Below are 23,112 nucleotides of genomic sequence, written 5' to 3' on the forward strand. Positions count from 1 at the left end.
ACTATATGTGGATGTGACTAGTGGTTACAGTATTGGACAGAACAGATATAGAACATATCTAAAATTGCAGTATGTTCTATTAGACATTAGTTCTATTAGCATTAACATATAGCATTTTAGATAAATCACCTTAATATTTTACTTGAAAGTTGTACATACTCTCAATGAACAAGGATTTTTTTCATTGGATAAAAATACTCAAAAACAAGCATGAAATTTGTATATACAAAAATTTCACATTTCTTACATATTTCAATCCTTGATGCAAAATAAGTCAGGAGCAAATAAATCAAGGATATTAGCTGACTATATTAATATTAATCTAAGTCAACCTAGTATTTGTTTCATTTTTCAGTAGTTTAGAACATTTTATTTTGACCTACAAAAGTATCAAAGATATTACAATACAATTTCCAATAATATGAATGTAAGTATACTTCTAATAATATGGATCATAAGTAGAACTTATCACTGAAATACTAGAGGAGTCTAACATGGAAGGGGTCTATAGTGGGATTCAGTTCCCTAAGCAGTAAAAAAAAGATTTTCCTAATAACTAAGAATAGGCACAACGTATGTGTTAATATATACTATTCACATATTAAAATTATAGTTATAATGAATTGAGTGTTTATCAATTTCCAATAAACAGAAATCACTAGGTATTTTTTTATAGTTTAAATATGTATATAAATTATCAGTTATAAAAATTTAATAAATATGGTAAATTTTACCAAAAAGATAAGTATATGTATAAATATACAATTATATTTATAATTCATTAATAATATAATTTGTTGTGTATTTAAATAATATATTTTATATATTTATAAATAATAAATTCATATTTATTTATAAATATATACAATACTTTATAAATATAAATAATTGTAAGTAAACACAATTATTTAGCACATATTTTCATAGAGATGTAAATGAAACATTTTCTGCTCTTCAAAGACATTGCAAGGTCCTGGGGAAGATTGGATATGTGAATCAAAGCCAAGAATATGAAGAGCCATATGTTAATTTTTAAATAATTGGTGTAACTGAGTTATATAGAATTTTAAATCACCGAATAATTATGAGATGATACTCAGAAATATATATGTTCCATGAAAAAAAATTTAAGTATATTTTATTGATTATGCTGTTACAGTTGTCCCATTCTTTTCCTTTTGATCCCTTCCACCCAGTAACCCCCTTAGATCATGTCTATGGGTCATGCATGTAAGTTCTTTGGCTTCACCCTTTCTGATATTATTCTTAACTTCCTTCTGTCTATTTTGTACCTATCATGTTTTTTTAATTCCTTCACTATTTCCCCATTTCTCTCCCTTCCTGCTCCCAGCAGATAACCCTCCAAATGATCCCCATACCTATGATTCTGTTCTTATTCTAGTTTGCTTAGTTTTTATTTTAGGTTCTGTTGTTGGTAGTTGTGACTTTGTTGTCATTTTCATGTTCACAGTTTTGATGCTCTTTTTCTTAAATAATTCTCTTTTACATTTTATATAAGAAGGGCTTGGTGATGATGACTTCCTTTAGCTTTACCTTGTCTGGGAAGCACTTTATCTGCCCTTCCGTTCTAAATGATAGCTTTGCTGGATAATCTTGGTTGTAAGTCCTTGCTTTTCATTACTTTGAATACGTCTTGCCAGTTCCTTCTTGCTTTAAAGTTTCCTTTGAGAAATCAGCTGATAGCCTTATAGGCACCCCATTTGGAGGTAACTCTCTGCTTTTCTTTTGCTGCTTTTAAGATTCTCTCTTTATCTTTAACCTTTAGTATTTTAATTATGATGTGCTTGGCATGGTCCTCTTTAGGTATAGCTTGTTTGAGACTCTCTGTGCTTCCTGGACTTGTATGTCTATTTCCTTTGCCAAGTTAGGGAAGTTTTCCTTCAATATTTTTTCACATAAGTTTTCAATTTCTTGCTCTGCCTTTTCTGCTTCTGGCACCCCTATGATTTGGATGTTAACACATTTAAAGTTGTCCCAGAGGTTCCTAAGTCTCTTCTCATTTTTTTCAATTCTTGTTTTCTCATTCTGTATTGGTTGACTATTTTTTTTCTTCCTTATGTTCCAAATCATTGATTTAAACCCTGGTTTCCTTCCCTTCACCATTGGTTTCGTGTACATTTTCTTTGTTTCACTTAGCATAGCCTTCACTTATTCCCTTCTGCGTTTGCTGTACTCAAGCATATCTGTCAAACCTGTGATCATTTTTATCACTAATGTTTTGAACTTTGTGTCTGTTAGGTGGCTTCTCCTTGTCTGTTAGGTTGGCTATCTTCTCGTCTCTTAGTTCTCCCACTGAAACCTTGATCTGTTCCCTCTTCTGGGTTATACTTCTCTGTCTCCTCATCTTGACAGGCTCCTGTGTTTGCCTCTGTGTCTTAGGTAGAGCTGTGGCACCTGTTACATTTTAAGGGGCAGAGTTTTAGGTATTTGTCAGTATGGGGCAACCTATTTCACCATGTTGTGATGCTGTATGTGGGGGAGGGGTCTGAGAGGAAACAATGTTGCTTTTCAGCAGTTGCCCCTTTTCCAGGCACTTTTCCCACTTCCTGTAAAGGACTAGTGCCCCTCTAGCTGTTTCCCTGGCCATCGTTCCCAGAGTGGGTGGGTCTGAAGATGTCCTAGGACTATGGGAGCCTCTAAACGAACAGACTCTGCTGTGAGACCAGCAGTTTATTCCTCCGCCACAGCTCCCACTGGTTTTCACAGTTAGATGCAATGAGACTATTTTCCCTGGCACTGAAACCATGGGCTGCGTGGTCTGGTCTGGTGCTGGAGTGCTCCTCAGGTGTCCCTCCCTACTTTTTTAAATGTGCAACTGCACTTTCCGCTGGTTGGCCATATCCACTATCACCACCATCGCTGCCTCCACACCTCATCCTTTCCTCTCTGGTTTTGCCCCTCCTCCCTCCCTGGATGAATATTTCTTCTTTATATCTTTGTTTGTTGGACATCCATGCAGCTCAATTTTCTGGAACTTTTGGTTGTCTCCAGTTTTGAAGTAGTTGTATTCCTTTGTCGTTGTGGAGAGAGATGAAGTGTGTCTACCTATACCTTGATCTTAGCCAGAAGTTCCCATGAAAAAAATTTTAACAGCCATCATTAAGAAACACACTTTGATTAAAATGATAAGAACCCCTAACATAAGAGGTAAATGCCATATTAAGTTTTTATTGGGTTGTTATAGGTCACTTGGAAATATGAGATGCCATGAAAGATTGTTCATTTTTTATCATGTTTAATATATATAAAGGTACAGAACTTATAAAGTGCAGACATAGTTCTTGATTTCACACTAAACTGATATATTAAAATACATTTTTATAAAAACTTTACCCACAAAATCCAATTTAATAGATGCATTAAGGAATCACTTTTATTCCTCTGACTCTTTAATCTATCTCTAACTGGATTCTAGTAGAAAACATATTTTGCATTATTTATATCAAATAATTGAAACATTTAGTTGACAACAGTAATTAATATGAATATCATTAACAATATACTTTTAACTATTTGAAATAGTATTTTTATTGAAAATCCCATCTTTGCCATTTCCTAAAGCAGGGCATAAGGTGTCTGGATGCAGGTATAATATTTAACAGGACAAAATATGAAGTCTATTTTGACAGGCTAATTTGCTACTTGAATAGACATGAATAATAGTAGTCCTGTTATAGTGTTATCTTATTTGTTATGATGGAAATAATCATGCATAGTTTAATATATAAAGAGCTTTTTAAAGGTAGTTTTGCCCCCATCATTATTTGTCTACTGTCGGAATTTTAGAATATACACTTTAGTGATATTTATTATAATTGAATGAAAATTGTTTTGACAGAGCTGGTCATTACGGGGCATGAAAGATAAACTAAGTAATATGTTACTAATAAAAATGAAATAAATTTAAATACCTCATTTTAAAAATTCTCTATCTAATTTAGGTAAAATTGCTTTCTGTAGATAACTGATGCCATACAGACTATTAAGGAAATTTCATTTAAAAATCCAAGTTAGTTTATTCTAGTTGTATTATTTGCCTTTTGTGCATAACCTTTAGTATGTATTTGATGTAAGCAAAATCTCATGCACTATTTTTCAGAGGATGAATAAATCCAAACTAAGTTTAACTTAAGCAAAAGTAGTAACTATACATACCAAAGTCTAAAAGGAAAAGAGTGTGATGTGATTCCTTTCCTCTTGTATAACTATAATAATTTGGAACTTTATTAGGGGATATTATAGAATTATTTATATTTGAACAATTCATATATCTGTGCCCTTCAATATAATATAAACTTCTGATGGTTAGAAACTAAATATAATAATCTTTGTACTTTGCCCACAATGCTCAGCACAAATGCACATGGAAATTTCACTTGATAAATGGTTAATTAGAAAAGTACTAGAAAAATTGTTTTCACTTAATTAGAAACACACATTCATATATATTATTTATATAAATGGTATGTATATGATATTTATATATATTTTTCTTTTACCATAAAATAGCATACAACACAAGACAAAATGCAGTATCATAGCAGGACAAACCATCATTTATTTTATGTAGTTTCAAATTGATTTTTTTTCTGTGAGGTTTTTAAGATTTGATGTGCTAAGAATACAGTAAAATACCCAGCACTGTTTTGAATTTCTTCTTTCACAAAAATATTAAAATTCTAATATCAAATAAAAAATTCTAACGTGTGTGTTTTTCTCCTGATTCTATATTATCTTAGAGCAAAGGGCCTCAAATTAGCTATATTTATCTTTGTGGCTTTTTAAAATTTTAGCTGTCCACATGCTAAAACATAAATTATAATTAATTTATACTTTAAAGTTAATGACATGGTAACAATAATAATGTTTGCAGCACATCTCGAAATTTAATGTTAACAGAAAAAGACTTATAGACAATTGTGTCCAAACTATTAAACTAATATTTTAAGACTGATGCTTTGACACACTTGAGGATTAACATTCTTTTTATTTATGTTGCTTCTACCTTTACCTTAGACAATGAAAATTACAAATATAAATGCAATCACTTACTCTTGTATTAGAATAAAATACTTAAGAATTTCTCAAGCATTGAAACATGCTGAGTATTAAACATTATAATCCTTTTCTTCTCAAAGGAGTTAACTGCATGTTAAGTCTCTCCTCCTTCATCATATTAAAAAGCAAATAGTATTTGTGAATACCATTATTTCTACTACAAGTGAAAGCTTAGACTAATTTTTAGTGTCATATATTCTACTTAACAAAAATGTAATTATTCTTACCTGAATCCAGATCAGTGATCTGAGAGAATACAAAAGAACAGTGAACAATATAGCATTGAAAAATGAGACATGAATGCTTTTCTGAATATGGATATGATTTAAACAGACAAGTGCAGATAAATCCACATGAATATTGCATCTGGTTCATTGAGTGGCTTATAATTTTGAAGTTGTCACATGTCAGCAAATAAATCAACACTGTTAGAAGTCAAAAAGGAAGTACATTTCAGTTATGTGCAATTGCTTTTAGCTCACATAAGATAACCATGATGATATTTAAAATAAAAAGTTAGCTTTCAAAAACAAATTATTTTACTCATATATTCATTAACTCTTCTCTGAATAAAGATAATTGAGCATATAAAAAGAGCTCAACAAATATTTTATAATGAATACAGATATGCACATTGTGTATATGTGTGTATGTAAATATATATTATATGTATATAACATTTAACACAAATAATCAAATGGTTATGGTAATTTTTCTTACAATCATCTTTTGAAATTGATAATCATGTTAAACCCATGGTATCTCCTTATAGTCAAATAATTATATTTCATTTCATCTTCTTTGAGTTTTTACCTGAGGACATGATCTTCTAGATAATGCAATACAGTAACTAAACATACAAAGTGTGTTTAATAGTGAAAAAAATGTAATTTTTTTTCTTAAAAAGTCAAACCAAAATATGACTATCAGTTATTTAACCAGGTAAACGTAATATATTACACCATAATTGATTCTGACTTATTTAAACAAAAATTGTGAATTTAGGTGAATTGTAGTTAAGAGGTGAGGATAGATATCCAGTTTAATCAAGCTGGTTTTGTTACTATGAAATAAGTAATAGTTTGTAACTAAGTGTGAATCCTGGAAATGAACCTTAGCTTTTATGTATTTTTTCTCTTTTTCCTTCTTCCCTCCCCTCCCCTCCCCTCTCTTCCCCTTTTCCTTTCCTTTCTCCCTCCCTCCTTCCCTTCATTCCTTCTTACCTTTTATCCCATCCTTCCTCCTTTTCTTCCTTCCTTTTTTCTGTTCATCTATTAGAACCATTCTCATCTAGCCTAATTCAAAAATAAGCTGCTTGGTGTTCTCTTTATATTTTATTCTCTAAAATGTTATACTCAAGCAAAATATCAGAGTTTAAAATTTTGATATTAAATATTTTTACTCTAGGATTTTTTTTTAATTAAAAATATCTCCTTGCAAGTCTAGTTAATTTTAAAACCAGAAATTTAGAAATAGATTACCATGCTTTACATTTCTAATATAATAGTATTATTCTAAGTTAATAATATTATACACTTCTTTAGTTATCAGAATATAGTATATTTTTATCATTTATAAGGAGTGTCCTCTTTGGACACAATTTTTCTTGTCATAAGTTGTTATTGAAATCTATAAAACTATTCACTGTAGGTCAAAATTTAAAAATTCAAACTTAATTATAAATAGGTCATGGAAATATGTTCTTTGGCAGTACAGTACATAAAAAGGTAATTTTGAATCAAACGACAGTATAATAAATCATTAAACACTTCTAAGAACATTATTTAGACAATGATTTATATCATATTTGGCCCTGTAATTTGTTTGTTAATTATAAATTCAGTTTGCAAATGCCCACGTGGTCAGCCAATATCAGTAAGAGTGGCAAAAGCAGCAGCAAAATCAGATTTTACTTATTTAAGTGCCATAATATAAGTCGCGTACTTGTTCATCTTTACAGAAGTGATTTCCACACATTTAAATCGGCATGGACACCTTTAGAGAGGCAAAGCAGCATTTGAATTCCTAATGAGAATGAAAGTACAGTCACCAATCGGAAACCTTCCTCACATTCTGAAAATCATTTGCATTTCACATTCCACGCAGCCGAATTAGACGAATTAAACGTGGGGCATATTTTGCATCTCTTTGCCTCCAACTGAAACCCCTTCAGCTGCAGTATGTGACACAAACATCCAAGGCAGAAAAACATCGAAGGGAGGGGGCCCTTTCTTTTCAGAAATTCCCTAAGCGTGGAACACTGACCCTTGGTTCCTTCATCTACTACTCTCCCAGCTCCTGCCACTGTGCCATCTCCCTCCTGTGTCCTCTGCCCACTTTAACGATATCCTCTATCCTTTGTAATACCGCTGCTTTCTCGTCTCCGTTCACTTTTCTCCATTGCCATACATTTTTTTTCCCCAAAAAAATTCTTATGAGTTTTGAGGAGGGCCTAAGTTCCTTCCAGAAAAAAAATGAGGATGATAATAACAGCGAATAAAGTATTAGAGAACCCCCCACACTAACAATATGGGCTCCTCCGTGCACCCTTAACACATTACGTTTAGCCTTAGGTTCCTCGCTAGAAGAGCTGCCTCCACCTGCGTACAGAAGAGGCATTTTTGTTGTCCACTAACCCCCTCTAGCGCCGAACTGAGGGCATCCGAGCCACGGCTGCCAGCAGAGCGCCGGGCTTGGTGGAGCTCAGCAGGGCTCCCGACTCCCGCCCTGCTCTCTGTGCCCCACTCAGCCGCGGGGCTAGAGTGTGAAGGCCACGGACGCCGAGCCCCACTCCCTGTTAGCCCTGCGTGCTGTCCGGCCCTGGCACGAGGGCTGCCTGGCTCCACCGAGTAACCAGTGCCACGGCTCCTGACCGACCCCTGCGAGCGCTGGGAGGAAGTGTGTGCCGCGAGAGGGCGGCTCACGCGCGAGAGTGGTCAGTCCACCACGCACTCTGCGCCGCCGTGGATGCGGCCACGCGCCGCTCAGCCCCTGGGCTGCTTGGAGCGCGCGGTCCGACGCTGCCACGCCGCGGACGTTTCCGGCCCTCGGAATCCCAGCGCCCACGGCGGCGACAATGCTCGTGACCTCCACCGCGCAGTCACGGCCGCGGGGCGACGCGAAGACCTCAGGGAAGCCCCATGCCAGGCACCCGACCACCTCCAGCCTGATGTGACTCTCCTCAGTTGCTGGCTCCCAACCTTCGATTTCCTAGGACTCAGAGCAGCGGAGGAGGCCACAAAGCTGAGGCGCTCGCACTGGTGGGCAAGTTTGGACAGACCGCGCTGAGGCGCAGTTCTGCTGGTCCGCCGCCCACAAGCTCGCCCCGGACAGGGAGAGCTTGCCCACCGCACTCCCCCCTCCAGCGGCGGCGATGTGGAGAAGTCTGGGGGAGACGGTGTCGGGAGCTGACTAGCCTAAAACGCTCGGCGCTGCTGCCGCGAAATGGGGAGCAAAGTGCTTGGGGGACTAAGAGCGGCCTCAGAAATGCCAAGAAAGCCGCGGCCAAGGCCGAGGCGCAGCGCAGGTGCAGCCGCGTTAGAAATCTCAACGGTGCGAGCCACTGCCGTCGCCACACCAGCGAGGGGCTAAGGACGCAGTTTGGTGCGTAGCTCGGACCACTCGCGGCCCCACGCCATTCACTCGGATTTTCCCGCACAGGCAGGAGGAAAGTTCCCGCGGCCCCAGCGCCGTCTCACAGCTTCTGCGCCTCCCCACCTTTTGGCTCCGCAAGTGCTCACTTTAGTCCGGAGGGGCTCTCGAGCCGCCGCACCTGGTCGTCCTTCCCCCGTCCACGCCGCGTGGCGCCCCCCCACCCCCAGCCACAGCCCTAGCTCCTTCCTGCGCGCGCGCTCTCCCAGGCCCAAGCGAACAGTCCTCGCGCGAACGGGACACGGTGGTGGATGCAATTCCGCTCGCCTACAGCCGCCAGGAGTTCCCTGGCGCTGCAGGCAGCGTCCTCCGAAGCGGTTGAGCCTGCATCTAGGCAGCCTGGACCTTCGTGCCCTGCCCTCGGGGCCTCGCGCGGGGGGCGCCCCGGGACACCCCCTGCGGGCCGGGTGGAAGAGGAAGAGGAGGAGGAAGAAGACGCGGACCAGGTCCCCTACCCTACGCATAACACCTGGCTGCGCTGCTGCCACTTGTCTTTTAGGGAGAGAAGTGGAGAGCTGGGGAGAGCCATGGGGGGCTGTGAAGTCCGGGAATTTCTTTTGCAATTAGGTTTCTTCTTGCCTCTGCTGACAGTTTGGCCAGGAGACTGCAGTCACGTCTCTAACAACCAAGGTAAGGGACCGGGAGGAGAAGCAGGAGTGGGTGGGAGGAAGCGGATGATCTGAGAACCGGTGCTCTGAGGACCGGTGCTTTGGTCGCCTCCCGCAGGTAACTTAGTCGCGGGATTGGCTTCTCCGGACTCGCCCCACGAGGTTGTCCACGATGTCCCCTCACTAGAGCGCCCTGTCCACATTGCCCGAGACCCGTGACCTCACCAGCTGGGGTCCCGACTGCTTCTAAATGTCTTTAGAGAGATACGTGAGCCTCAGCGGCAGTGGGGACCCACCGTTGCTGGCGGCCGGACCGCTCTTCGCTGCGCTGCCTCTACTGGAGGCCAGTATTCCTGGCACACGCTTAATGGAGACTTCTGGCTCCTGGCGGCCGCTCCTAGCCGGGTAATGTTTGGGTATCTCACAAGCCTTCAGGAAAGCAAATCGCTCCCGCTCTACCCTGTGACCAGATACTAGCCTTTGCCTCCGGTAACTCTGCCTCGCCGCAGCCAGCCCCCATGCCCCATCCAGACCCAGAGTAGGCTTGTTTGAACTCATTCCTAGACCAGATGTTTAGGTATCTGTGTTTGTGGTTTCTCTTTTCTTGTGCACTCAAGGGGGTGGAGGGAGATAAGCTTTAAGTGTGAATATCCAAGTTGTGAATATCCTATTCCTAAAGTCCAGTGTCTGTAAAAATTTTTTTTGTTTCGGCAGGTAAAGTGTTAAAAATGAAGGTGACTAGTGTGTGGAAAGTGAAAGTCAGGTTTGCCAAATGGAAAGCACTTAGAATTTTTTAAAGTTTTCTTCTTTTCAAACAGTCTATGAGATATGTTTCATTGGGTTTCTGCTATGATTGTTTAAGGATCTATAAAAAACATCACTTGCATTATCTAAATCCTCTTAGACTAAGCAGCAAACAACCATAAAAGTTTTCCAGCATGTATCTGGCTGGATGCTCTCTCATTGGCAATGTGATGACCACCAATATGTCACCTGTTATATCACACTTTTCTAAAGACTTCAAATATAAAACTTCAGTTATAATTACTATTTAACATATTAAGCCTCGGGATAATTTGCAGATATAAAAATGGAGGTCACATGACCATAAGAGTACACTTTTTTGTGTGTGTGAGAAGGTTAAGAGAATAGGCAAGTAAAACACAGCTTTCTTTTTGTCGTAAACTTATGTGATCATTTTACTTTATTTAGAAATATTCAGAATAAACATTCAACTGTTCTCATTTATACAATTTGTATTTTTGACATGTTTTCCTAAATAGTTTTTTTTAATCTGCCAGATTGCAATCATAAATGCATGTGTAAATGTGGAAACCATACACAACCTTCATGGCTTTGAAGATGTATCACATAAGTGCCCTCTTATAGTGCCATACTCTCCCATGGCCTGTGGAGGTATATACCTTCACACACATCCCTCAATGTTTTTAAAAGCTATTGGCATTCAATATCAAAGGGGTAATTAATTTACTCGTGTGAAAAATAAATTGTTAAAAATAAGGTAATTATTTATTTAATCTTTTTATATTTTAAGGAGAGAAAAATAATTGGTAATAATTGGAAAGTCGGATGTTTATATTGCACTCTATGTTAGTATCTAGAGCTACTAATAGAGATGTATGCTTTGAGTCAAGTTTATTAGAATTATCTAAAAGTTTTTTCCATGCAGCAGCTTCCTTCAATCAACATGTATTTATTCATTAAGTACCTGTGAGACACCAGGAACCACTAACATAAATAAAGCACATATCTGAATCTGCAAATAACTAAAGTGTCATTCTACCAAAATCTGTCAAATGTTAAAATATGACCTTTTAGATATTCATGTTAAATTAAGGATGTAGAAGTTACTTGTTAACCTCTTTCAGTAATTTTTGTTTATTTTGATTACATTTCATAGTTTTAAAACACATTTTATTTAAAATGTTTACCAAATATATATAATTTATGGCTGTTTTTATCAATTACTTTAACTTAATGTTAGTGAATGAGCATTACTCAGTTTACCCATCTAGCATATAGGATTATTAAAGATATAGTCTACTAAAACTCTTAATTTGAATTTCTATTAATACACTTAGGCTATGCATAAGATTACACTTGGAAAAAATAGTATCTAAAGGCTAAGTTGGGTAAAATTTAGAGGAGTTCTTCAAAAGAAGATTATAAAGTGTGCTCAGATTGTTTCATCAGACATAAATAGTTGCTTATAAAATGCTGTTACAGCCTAAGTCACAGTGATTAGAAATTATACTTTATTATAACTTGCAGTAACTTTCAAATGCTGAAGTGATCACACTAGTGGTTAATAAAATATCAAGCTTAAAAATATTACTCTTATAAATACTTTGGGCATATTTTCTTAATTTGTAATTTTATAGATAACATGAATCAAAGTATAGCTTACTAATTTTTAAACATTGAAAATAGGATATTACAGAATTACAATATGTATATAATATAGAAAAGATAAATGCAAAATATAAATTAGATTTCTAATACACATTATAATTAGTAGTTAATCTCAAGGAAATGGTGTTCATTTTCCTAGTAACTTTTCATCTTAGGAGCTAATGCAAGTCATGTTTTATTTTTTAAATTTGTTATTTTATGAATGGTAAAATTTTATTTTTGTTATTTGCCTTATGATTAAAGATATTAATGAGTATAAATCTAATGTTTTTTATCCATTTTTACCAAATGATATAAAATTCTATATGGTTAAAATGAATGGGTTGATCTTCTTCCCCCCTCCTAGTTTTCCACACTTTGAATGGGTAAAATAATGATAATGACAAAAAAATGAACTACCTCATTTTTAACATGGTTCTTAACATGGTGCTAAGAGTAACTTGACTATAGGAAGCAATCTTTTCTCTTGTCTTTTAACTGGCTGTGAAGCTGCGTGCTGTAAAGACAAAATAAATCAATTTGACTCTCTCTTCCCATTACCTAACCTCTTTGAATTGATCAGAAAGTAGAGTTGCTTCCTAGATCACTCATCTGTTTAGTAAGAGAAAACATGATTTGTAGTCATATTTCTCTTATTCTAGTAATTTACCCTGTATTTAAGACCACAGTATTTATTAAATGATGGTAATTTTTATTTAAAAATAACACATTTTGTCTTCTCAATATCTATAAACTTTTATACCTGTACTGACAGGTGAATATAAAACAGAATCTTGTTCCATATGTAAATAATCATGTATATCAATTATAGTAGTTAGTAGCCACCAAGAGATTATTTAGTCATAGATTAGTTTGCTTTAACAAACAGACTGTACAGCCGGAAAGAGTTGATTTGTCTCTCAGGGTGTGGCTCCTTTTATAAAAATCATTAATCAGATAAGACATTCATTAAATCAAAATATAGCTTGGAAACAATAATCTAGTGAGTTCACTTTACTACCAATATTGTGTGAGTTTTTCTCCCCACATCTCTTTTCCCAGGGAATTCAGTGACAAATGAAACAAGCAAACCAGTAGCCTGACTTGTTAGTTTCATTGAATTTATTTGGATGAAGTGAGTGTAAAAGTCACTAAGTTATATGTGAATACAGGTGAACATACCTGAGCAGAAAAATACCTGCTTAATAAAATCTGTAGCCTAAAAATAGTTGAACTGCCATAGTATCAGTCACAAACTATAAAACTGAATATTGTTCAAATGGGAATAGAAAAAAAGGAATTGAAAATTTTTAGAAAGTTCAAGACTGACCTTTTCTGAAAATATTAGAAATTACTTTAAATAAAAAAAACTGGATGATTTACAAAGAATAATTCTAAAAGAATTTAACTTAGATAAAATTCATTTTCAGGGATAAACTATTTATAGTTGTAAAGGCACAGGAGATTGTAATTTCTGGTACATGCCTTCTTGTAACCATAAATATAAAAACAACCTGGAATGTAATTTTATTATACATTTACAAATTGAAATAAGTTATTGTGTAATTAGTTATAATTAGTATTTGAAATAGAAAGATAAAATGTCAATATGCATTGATCATCTAAGTGTTGTTTGCCCTGGGTTTGGGATAAGACCATATCTGAAAACATTTTCTTGTACAAAAATTATACAGTGTTATTTAAGGATATCTTCTTCAAACTAAAAGTAACATGAATAAAATATTTGGATTTTCTTAATAGGAAAAATATGTATCTAATGGCACAAGACAAAATTAATAGTTAAATTACATCTTTTTGCTGCTTTTAGATTTTAAACTTTTAAATACAGAATTTGTGTTACTTTATGCTAAAAAGTTGAATATTAAGAAAAATATTAGAGTAGAATTTTTTTTGTTTCTTCACTAATCATTGCAGGTATAAATTACTTAATTACAAAAGGCATCATGGATTTCTTGTATTTCCTTCTACCAATCCTATTTCCCTATCACTGGCATCATATCTTATCTCATCATACTCTTTCTCTCTTCATACATATGAGTACTTCTAACCATATACTCCATTTGTCCCAAATGGTGAAAGAATAGATCCTGTTTCACACTGTATATCAATCAAACCCCTACAGTATTAGAAGTTTTTTCATTGTGTTCTTGACTCAACATTTCTTGAGAGTATAAATATGGTGGAAATCAATACATATAGGTAAGTAGTCAAAATGGATCGACTTTATCCAGTGTACGTAGTCAGTCATGTAATCAAACTAAATTTATACATCTACAGTATTTTAAAATAAAAATTATTTATAGTGTGCAACATATACACTGTATCAGCATTCTGATCAACAAGCAATTTCATTAAACTGACATTATTTCTTTAAAAATAGGCATTATATTACTTCTGCTTTTGCCTTATTTTATTAAGCATTGTTTTCCAGAATTTAATATTTGGATGATGCAGAGAGAAATATAAGGCAGACGTTGTCCATGCCCACATGGTATTTATTTCCAGTAAGGGAGACTGACCAAAAAATATTAGGTAAAATAAAATAATAAAAGTTCTTAGATATTTTATGGAGGAAACAAGGCATTGAGACAGAAAATAACAAGAGAGACCTGCTATTTTAAATGTGATGGTTGAAAAGACCTGTCTGGAGAGGTGACATTTAAGCTACATTCTCAGGGAAGAGAAAGAGCTAATTGTATAGAATGGGAAGAACTGCTTTCCAGGTAGAGGGAACTGCCTGGGCCAGGACTGTGAAGGGGAATGAGCTTGATACATTTGAAGGACTGAGTTCAGTGTGACTGGAGCTTACTGAACAAGGAAGAGAGGAGCATGTCAGTTGTGAAAGATAGGAACCAGATCCCACAGAGAAGAAAAGAAGCCATAGTATGGAGTTGGGTTTTAATATTACTAGGTAAAATGGGAAGCTGTTGAGCGATTTTAACCAATTTTCATTTTAAAAGTTTTGTGGCTAGTGAGCAAAGAAATTAGAAGATAGCAAAGATTAGAATTAGGAGTCTGTGGAGGTTGTCCAGAAGAGTTTATGGTGGATTGGCCTAGAGTAGTAGAGATGTAGAGAAGATGGATTTGAGATATATTTTGGAGGTGTAATTTATGGGACCATCTTATCTTTACAGATAAATAAATGTAGATATTCAACATTTAAATCATTTTTCCCCAGAGGCCCTAATAAAATTTCCATTACTACCCATAAAAGTGGCCTTGCTATATAATTATTGGTAATAGATAGGGCATAGGAGGATGGGGTGAGTTGTCCATTTTCCACTTCATTCAGTTCACAGTATGATATAAAATGCAATATAATCTTCATAGTACAATTTTGCTATTTCAAACTCTTGTTTATAATGTATATTTCTTGGATAAAGAAGTTCAGTTTGTTCATGCATTTCTGACTTGATAACTTTCTATGGATAGTTCTTTTATTTTTTTTCAGAGTGAGTAATGGCACAAGTGGGTGGGGACATCTTTACAAAGCAATATAGTAATCCAGCAGATTACTATATGTAGTTTTTGGCTAACAAAAAGCAATATTTAAAAGTTTGGCTCATGTACAGTTTTATTCATCTCTCTATGGTCATATTACTGTTATTGAAAACAAAAAAAACCTAGGTGGTACTAGATATAAAATAGATGTTTTCAGATATTTTCCATTAGTCTCATTCCTCTCAGTATTTGTTTAAATGAAAAGAAACATATAAGAGACCCAGAAAATTAGATTTTGGGATATATGATATTTTTGATAAAAGGACAAGGGAAGAAACCATTAGGTTTTCCATGAAATAACAAATTGCATGTAATTTTAAAAATTTCCCAGACCAGTTAATTATTTAATACTTAGAGTTCCCTTTAATAGTACTATAGAAAAGCAATTATTCAATGTATAGAAGCATAAAGTCCTAACAGTCATATATACTTCGTGTATATTTAGAAAATTCATACTTTGGAGATGCTTCATTTAAACATTTCCAACTATTCTTAAATATATATTTAAACAGAGTACATCTTACAGTTTAGTGCTTAGAATATTCTGGAAAACGCTATTTTTATAGTTGATCTCTTTGATAATTATGTCTTATGTGATATACAGTTTTAGTTTTCAATAATAAATATTCTAAAACTGAATGAAACTATTCATTCTTTTAACAGATATTTATTGAAGGCCTATTTGATAGGAAGTGTACTGACTATATGTCAGGCTTAAAGGAGAACTTTCCCTCCCAGAATATATGATCCAGTGAAGAGTTTCCAGTCTCCCTCCAGATCTGATAAGAAAATTTTATTTTAAAATTATTTCAAAAATCAATGAGAAAATCTTTAAAAGCACATTTGTTAAATATGATAATATATAACAGTACTGGCGATCAACCCTCATAATATAAAGCATGCACGACTTATTTGAAATTAATATCTCCTATTTCCTTACATTTTATCTCAGAGTTAAAAAAGAGTCCCTGAAAAATCGTATGTTAAGCTTCTCCCTTGTGTTCGATAGGTTCGTAGACTACAATGATGATTATCATACAGTCTCTGTTCTTTAGAAACTCAGCCTTCTCTGTTGATGTTATATGTCCTTGAGTGATTGATGTTAATTCTTTAATTACTTGATTTTTATAAAATAAATACTTTTATAATAAATTAGATTATGTGGAAGAGGAGTTAAAAAACACTATCAACCATTTTATGTGTTTTATTTGTAAAACTAAATTTTTAAAGTTATTTTTCTACATATATGGGTATACATTCTATTTAAATACATGAACAGGAAACATAAATAGGTATTCTAAAAACATTCTTGTGTAGAGAACAAGTATTTCACATATGAATGATGTTCTGTGGACTGATATGTGAAGTGAGTTTTTGTTTAAAGAATATTAGACTGGCTTATTCGGATTTGTTTATTTAAGGTGTATTATTAAAAACAATAACTCATGTTGAAGGTGTTAGTTTCCAGTATCAGATACTAACAAATATATCTTTTAGTTAAGCTTTGGAGTGAGAATTGTGATGAAAGTGTGTATTTTCAGTACATGTCCTGAAAAATACATTCAGCTATTTTCCTAGGATACTATTGAGTTCTCTGGCCATTGGCCTATTTAATGACCCATACTTGGTGGATATGATTAAAAACACATTGCTTTTGCTCCTATTTCATTTCATAATTTCAGGTGTAAAAGTCATGCTTAACTTTTTTAGGGTTATTTTTCTCTTTTTATTAAATTTATTGGGGTGGCATTGGTAATAAGATTATATAGGTTTCAACTGTATATTTCTATGATACATAGTCTGTATATTGCATTGTATGCCCACCATCCAAAGTCAAATCAATTTCCATCACTATATATTCGATCCCCTTTACCCTTTACTACTTCAACCCCCTTCCCTCTGGTAACCACCATACAGCTGTCTGTGAGTTTTTGTTTGTATTTCTTGTTTGTTCATTTGTTGCTTTCAGTTTCATCTCCCACATATGAATTAAATCATGGTTCTTAACTTTTTCTACCTGGCTTATTTTGCTTAGCATGATATTGTCAAGGTCTATCCATGTGGTTGCAACTGGCAGTATTTCAACATTTCTTATGGCTAAGTAATATTCCATTGTATATATGTACCGCATCTTCTTTACCAATTAATCTATTGAAGGACATTTCAGTGGTTCCGTGTCTTGGCCACTGTGAATAATGATGCAATGAACATAGGGATGTATATGTCCTTGCAAATAAATGTTTTCAAATTTTTCAGGTAGATACCTGGAAGAGGGTTGCTGTGTCATATGGTAACTGAAATATTTGAGGAACCTTTATACTGTTTTCCATAGTGCCTACATCAGTTTACATTTCCACAAGCAATGAATGAGGGTTCCTTTTCTTCCCCTTAGCTTCTCCAACACTTGTTTTTACTTGTCTTGTTAATGGACATTCTAATAGGTGTGAGATGGTATCTCATTGTAGATTTGACTTGCATTTCCCTAATACAATAGCTAGTGAAGTTGAGCATCTTTCCATCTATCTGTTGGCCATTTGTATTGTCTTCTTGGGAGATGTGCATACATGTCCTCGGCCCATTTTTTAATTGGATTGTTTGGTGTTGAGTTGTATGAATTCTTTATATTTTGGATGTTAACCCCTTGTTAGAGCTGTTGTTTGCATATATCTTCTCCCATTCGGTTGGTTGCCTTTTTGTTTTGTTGGCAGTTTCTTTTGCTTTGCAGAAACTTTTTAGTTTGATATAACCACATTCATTTATTTTTCCCTTAACTTTCCTTGTCTTTGTGGTCAAATTCATAAAATCTCTAAGACCAAGGTCCATAAGTTTAAGTACCTATGTTTTTGGGTTTTTTTAATGTACTGTGTTATTTCAGGTGTTATATTTAGGTCTTTGATCCATTTTGAATTATTTTTGTTTTGAGGAAAAACAGCAGTCTAGTTCCATTCTTTTGCACGTGGCTTTCCAATTTACCTGGCACCATTTATTGAGGAAGCTTTCTTTTCTCCATTATATGTTCTTGGTTCCTTTATCAAAAATTATTTGCCCATGTACATGTGGTTTTATTTCTGGGTTTTCAGTTCTGTTCTGTTGGTCTGTGCATCTATTTCCATGCTTACTTTTTTATCATAGGAGATTCAAAATAACATCTCCTTAAAAACTTGATGTTTAGGAGGCAGAAATAGTTAATTAATTATTTTGCTCTTGTAATGTTAAGTACCTTTGTACATATCTAGAACTAATAAAAAGTAAGCACTATATGTAAATATTTATATATAATTTATTCATTTATTATAATTAATTTACTAATAACAGTAGAGTGATGATTCTTTCAGGTTGACTGTACTATATTATGATACTTTTTGTTATATGCGAGCATTGCAAAGAAACACACGGTATTATAGATTGTACATAGAGTGCAATATCTAAAGTAAGGAAAAGCACTATTCAAAAATTCAATGCATGGACATATTTCTATCTATCATGATTATAATAGGCATATTTAAAGCAAGTTAATAAAGAGTAATATTTTGTGTACTAGGAAATAAAAAGGCATTATGTTAGTATGTATTCTAATTAAGAATTATCTAAAATTAATTGAAATGATTGCCCCCAAATTTGAGTTGAATTATAGTTTAAAATCACCTTAGGTTTTACTTTTAAAGACAGAAATTTTTTTCTTACGTTGCTATAAGATGATATTTTAATATTGCTAAACATAATAAAAATTAAGATAATAAAAACTAAGTGTATAATTAGTGAATTAAACTATGTAAAGGCCAATAAATAAGTTGTTCTAAAAATTATTATCTCAGAACTCTAAAAGTTATTTTTATGTATAAAGAGATATCTATAAACACACCAAAATGAAAGAAAAATAGGGATAGAAAAAAAGCTGAAATGTCATACTATTTTTAAAATGAATCTATTTGATTAAGGAGTCTTTCTTGTTATATATATATATATATATATCTAATAGTACTGTTGGTTAGAACCCTTAATCTCTGCATGTATAGAAATGTCCACTAATGCCAAACAGTCTTAGCTCAGACTTTTTAAAAAGAAAACATCTAACATTTCCTTCCACTCTCCCTATCCCTCTGAATTTAAAGTATACTCATATACTATTTATCTTTGTAAATGCAACTGAAAATAATTAGTAGTTGCCATTAAGTGTGGTGGAAAATAGCTGATCAAACTAGTACAGAGCATTGAACAAAACACAAGAGTTCTGTCAATTTCTAAAGTTAAAATCTTTATTTTGGTTCACTTATGCACAATTAGTATAACACCTGAACAGAAAAAAAAACAACAAAAAAACAAAAAACAAAACAACAAGTGCAATAGTCAGGAAATTTTTAGAATACTAGAACATTTAATGAGGAAAGTTCACTGTTACCTTGACTATTTAATATGCTCAATTTAATGAGGGAGCAATCAGAAAGAGATCTCAAGTTTTGATCAGAAAAACCTCAAAATTTCAGTAGTGTATATTATTAATATAGCATGTTGCTTAGCATGGTTTAAAGTAAAAATTAAGATGCTCTAATTTTATTGTTATATTCATGACACTGTATTGGGAAAAAATGTACCTGTGTATAATAACTTACTATCTTAAAGTGTTATAATATAATAATTTCATTTTGTAGATTAGAAAAACTGTAGGTCACCCAGGTCATTGAAGTAACAGTTTGGTAGTTTGTTTAATAAAAATACATGTATAAGTGCCTTTATAATATTCACTATTTTATGGCCAGAAATCTATATATGTATGCATTGTGTTTTGGATTATTCAAGGGTCCTTTTACCCAGCAAAGCAGAATTAAATTTAAGAATTTGTTTTAAAGGTTAGTATTCTAAAGGTTTAATATGCTTTTTAAAGCTGTGACATTTTTTCTTAAAAATGTTACTGAATGTTGAAATCAGATTAAATTTGTTAGCCTTTTTCTATTATAAAGTTCTCATCCTTTTTTTTTATTGCAATATAGCAATAAAATGTAGTTACCTTTGGATTTTTTGTTTATTCATTTTTATTTTTATCAGATGTAACACTTTGGTTCTTAATTTATATGGTTTATTCATATATAATTTCCTAACATTCTCAAGCTACACAAATAGTAAATGTATATTTACCCAATTTTTAAATGAAATCTATATCTGCTGTGTTTTTTCACTGTGCTTGGCACAGGACATAAAGAGGCCACTCTCTGGCATTTCTGAGAGCATTAGATTTAACTAATGAGGCTATTTATATGTCAGTGAATAATTAAACATTAATTTATATATCAAAGCAATATGGATTTAGCTGTTCCATAGATAAGCTCACATTTATGAACTATTGCTTACAGAGATGAAAAGATAAAGGTATTATTCTCTAGGATCTGTGAATTGATATATGGAGACACTGAGAATAAATATTCATTCAATATATTGGCCATGACTTTATGTGACTGCCAGAAGTGAAATAAGATCTGCCCACCCACTCCACCCCACTCCCAACCTTAGGACAATGTTATGAAATATAGAAGAGATATATGTGACAGTTAAATATTACCAATATAGCAAAGATAAAATTAACAGAAATAATATAAAATTTTACAAGCAAATAAGAAGCATGAGCTACACATGGGAATGAAAATGAATCTCACATCAGGATACGTCATCATTAATATATAAACATAATAAGATAATTAAAATGAATGACTCCTGCAGAGACCTCAATTTTTAAGTTACTTTTAATTAGTTATTCTCCACCTAAAGCTTGAAACCTATTTTGCATATAAATAAAAAATACCTATCCAAGTGAATAATGTCTTAGATTGAAGAGAGAACTTTTAAGGAAGTGGTATGACATGGCTTTTTCATTAAAACTTTTATCATAATCATTTTTTAAATTTATTTTTTATTTAATTTATTGTATTTACATTGATAAATAAAATTATATAGTTTTTAAAAATATGCTTTATTGATTATGCTGTTACAGTTGTCCCAATTTCTTTTCCCTTTTTTGGCCTCCACCCAGTGACCCACCTCTCACCAGTCCCCCCCACCCCTTAGTCCATGCCCATTGGTGGTGCATATAGTTCTTCTCAACATCTTCCTGTCTACTCCCTCCTACAATGCTTCTTAATTCCTGTACCATCTCCCTCCCTTTCCCCCACTTCCCCTCCCTGCTGACCTTCCTCCTATAATGTTCCCCATACCTGTAATTCTTTTCCCACTCTCGTAGCCTACTTGGTTTGCCTTTGTTTCAGTTCCCTAGCTTCTGTTGTTGGTTGTTGTGATATAGTTTTCATTTTAATGTTCATAGTTTTGATCCTCTTTCTCCTAAACAAGTCCCTTTAACATTTTGTATAACAGTGGTTTAGATCTGATGAACTCCTTCAGTTTTATTTTGTCCTGGAAACACTTTCTCTGCCCTTCTATTCTGAATGACAGCTTCACTGGATAGAGTAATCATGGCTGTAGGTTTTTGCTTTTCATTAATTTGAGTATTTCTTGCCAGTCCCTTCTTGCCTGCAGAGTTTCTTTTGAGAAATCAGCTGATAGTCTTATTGGGACCTCCTTGTATGTAATTTGCTTCTTCTCTCTTGCTGCTTTTAAGATCCTCTCTTTATTCTTAATTTTTGACATTTTGATTGTAATGTGTCTTGGTGTGGTTCTCCCTAGGTCCAGTTTTTTGGAACTCTCTGTGCTTCTTGGATCTGAAAGTCTATTTCCTTCCCCAAGTTAGGGAAGTTCTGCTTCATTATTTTTTCACATACTTTTTCAATTTCTAGTTCTTCTTCTTCACCTTCTAACAACCCTATGATTCAGATGTTGGCCCGCTTATAGCTGTCCCATAGGTTTCTGAGCCTTTCCTCATTTTCCTCATTTTTTTGTTTCCTCTTTCTACACTAGTTGACAGTTTATTCCTTCCCTATGTTCCAATTTGTTGATTTGATCCCTGGTTTTCTTTCCCTTGCCACTAGTTTCGTATGTGTTTTCATTCATTTCAGCAGGATTAACCTTCATTCCTTCCCCATCTTGTTTAAGATCTGCTTGTTAGGTCTGTAAGCATTTTTATAACCAAAGCTCTGAACTGTGCCTCAGAAAGATTTTCTATCTGCTGCTTCATTAGATTAGATATTTGCTGTTTGGTCAGCTGCATCACCAGGATCTCTATCATGATCTGTGCCATCCTGACAGTTTTGTGTTTACCTTTGCTTCCTGGACAAGGCTGTCACACCTCCTATGCTAAGAGGGTGGAACCCATCACAACCGGGTGACCCTTCTCACCACGCTGTGGCATTTTGTGTGGGGGTGGGGGTCCAAGATGGATTCTTGCTGTTCACTCTCCACTGAGAGACTGGGAGCCTCCTCGTCCATCTCCACTCCATCCGGGCCTCACAGTCCAAGGCAATGGGGGTCTGCCTTCCCCAGCTTTGGAATCGCAAGCTGACAGGTCTGGTCTGCAGCCGGGGGTGCTCCCCAAGTACTTCTCACCTCCCCTTAAATACGGGTGTCTGTGCTTACCACCGTCCCACTGCCATCGCTGGTGCTGCTGTCGCCAGCACGGCTTGACCTCTCCACCCCGGCTTCACCCCTCCTACCCATCCAGACAAGCACCATTTCTTTATAACTTCATACATTGGACTTCCATTTATTTTCTGGAACTTCTGGTTATTTATGGTTTTGCGGTAGTTGAATTACTTTTCAGTTGTGGGGGGAGATGGTGTATGTCAGTCTAGGCCTCCATCTTGGCCGGAAGTCTCCTGTGTGTGTTTGCCTCTATGTGTGAGGTAGAGCCATCGCTCCTGCTACGTTGTAAGGGGCAGAACCTCAGTGACTCGTCATACAG

General features: G+C 34.9%; 1 protein-coding gene and 1 pseudogene across 1 annotated transcript in view; one reads left to right on the forward strand and one right to left on the reverse strand.

The window, feature by feature from the left end:
- The window catches only part of LOC150021353 (keratin, type I cytoskeletal 18 pseudogene), a 45,789-nt pseudogene extending 38,091 nt beyond the window's left edge, over positions 1-7,698 (reverse strand).
- Positions 7,699-8,665: 967 nt separating this feature from the next.
- Positions 8,666-23,112, forward strand: part of LOC150021354 (ephrin type-A receptor 6) — a 917,557-nt gene continuing 903,110 nt past the window's right edge. The window contains exon 1 of the mRNA XM_090276016.1: positions 8,666-9,360. Coding sequence (XP_090132142.1) covers positions 8,982-9,360 — 379 coding nt within the window. The 5' untranslated portion in view covers positions 8,666-8,981. The remainder of the gene's footprint in view (positions 9,361-23,112) is intronic.

This window comes from Furipterus horrens, unplaced genomic scaffold (genome assembly GCF_987537825.1).
Source record: "Furipterus horrens unplaced genomic scaffold, mFurHor1.1.pri manual_scaffold_1, whole genome shotgun sequence".
NCBI lineage: Eukaryota > Metazoa > Chordata > Mammalia > Chiroptera > Furipteridae > Furipterus > Furipterus horrens.